At 67.1% G+C, this 1,730-nt stretch overlaps 1 protein-coding gene across 1 annotated transcript in view; it reads right to left on the bottom strand.

The window, feature by feature from the left end:
- Positions 1–1,730, bottom strand: part of MYBPC3 (myosin binding protein C, cardiac) — a 29,906-nt gene that overhangs the window by 9,694 nt on the left and 18,482 nt on the right. The window contains exon 3 of the mRNA XM_023756532.1: positions 328–456. Coding sequence (XP_023612300.1) covers positions 328–456 — 129 coding nt within the window. The remainder of the gene's footprint in view (positions 1–327; positions 457–1,730) is intronic.

Genomic DNA, 1,730 nt, shown 5'->3' with positions numbered 1-1,730 from the left:
CACTGCCCTCCCACCCGCCCCCGCTCATGCGGTGATCAAGCCTCCCGCGAGCGGGCCTTTACTTGCTGTGGAACAGAAGGGGCCATAGGTGTGTCCCCGACGGGAGGAAGCGAAAACCAAGAGAAAAAGCGAGGGGCAAAGATGGAAAGAAAGAGAAACATGGGAAATTAGACCCAGAGAGAAAAAATGCGGAGAGACAGACAGAGACAGAGAACACGATGGAGAGGCAGAGAGGGCAGGGCTGGGAGCAGCCCCCCCCGCCCAAACCAGGGTCCCCTCCCCGGGTCCCCAGCCCCCAGAACCTGCTCCGGCCCCTGGCGCACCTGCCGCTCATCTGGATCTCCTGTCCATTCTTCAGCCACTTGACCTCGGCGTCGGGGTCGGCCAGCTCCACGGTCAGCCGGATCTTGTGGCCCTTGTTCACCTGGTAGGCCGGCTGCAGCTTCTTCTGGAAGGCTGAGCACCACCCCTCAGCCCCCGCTCCCGGCCGCCCGCCCCCACCCCAGGCTGGCCCTGGCGGGAGGCTCTCGCCCACAGCCACTGGCAGAGGGCCCCGCCTCCGGCCGCCCCTTGTCGCTCTGGTCTCCACTGTGACTGTCTGTCTCTCTCTGTTCGCCTGTCTTCCTCGGGGTCCTCTGTACCTGCTCAGCTCAGGGACACGGTCGGGGGCCTCCAGACAGACAGAAGCTCGAGTGGGGGGGGGCGGGAAAGCAGGTGGCGGGAGGAAACCTCGGTGTTTGCGCTCCTGCCCAGAGGGCAGCTGAGGCCCCTGCCTTCCCAGTGCATCCTCAGGGCTGCCACCTGGCTGTCAGCCGTGCTGGGAAGGGCCGTGAGCCCTCGAGGGAGGGGTGACCTGCCTGGGGTGAGGGGCTGGCCCTGCCCCTTCTGTTTCTTTTGTTCTGTTTGCCTGAGAGGAGGAGTCACAGGCCGGTCTCTCCTCCCAGGCGGAGGTCTCTGGCCTAACCTGGTTTCTTCCCCTTTTCTTGGGCAGAGAGGGTGCAGCAGGCTTCTCTTCTTTTCTGGGGGTGGCGGGGGGTGTGGAGGGGGATCGCCTGGTTTTCATTTGGTGAGGAGGGCTCACCTGGGCCCTGACCCTTGGCATGGAGCGGAGGGATCGCCTGGGCCCTGTCCCTGGTTTGGAGCAGAGGGCTCACCTGGGCCCTGTCCCTTGGTTTGGAGCGGGAGGGCTCACCTGGGCCCTGACCCTTGGTTTGGAGCGGGAGGGCTCACCTGGGCCCTGTCCCTGGTTTGGAGCGGGAGGGCTCACCTGGGCCCTGTCCCTGGTTTGGAGCAGAGGGTCACCTGGGCCCTGTCCCTGGTTTGGGGCGGAGGGCTCGCCTGGGCCCTGTCCCTGGTTTGGGGCGGGAGGGCTCACCTGGGCCCTGTCCCTGGTTTGGGGCGGAGGGCTCACCTGGGCCCTGTCCCTGGTTTGGGGCGGAGGGCTCACCTGGGCCCTGTCCCTGGTTTGGGGCGGAGGGCTCACCTGGGCGCTGTCCCTGGTTTGGGGCGGAGGGCTCACCTGGGCCCTGTCCCTGGTTTGGGGCGGAGGGCTCACCTGGGCCCTGTCCCTGGTTTGGGGCGGAGGGCTCACCTGGGCCCTGTCCCTGGTTTGGGGCGGGAGGGCTCACCTGGGCCCTGTCCCTGGTTTGGGGCGGAGGGCTCACCTGGGCCCTGTCCCTGGTTTGGAGCGGAGGGCTCACCTGGGCCCTGTCCCTGGTTTGGGGCGGAGG

The sequence above is a fragment of the Myotis lucifugus genome, unplaced genomic scaffold (genome assembly GCF_000147115.1).
Source record: "Myotis lucifugus unplaced genomic scaffold, Myoluc2.0 scaffold_97, whole genome shotgun sequence".
In the NCBI taxonomy this organism is placed as follows: domain Eukaryota; kingdom Metazoa; phylum Chordata; class Mammalia; order Chiroptera; family Vespertilionidae; genus Myotis; species Myotis lucifugus.
Note: the sequence above shows the minus strand (reverse complement) of the source record. Positions and strands in the feature narration are given on the sequence as shown.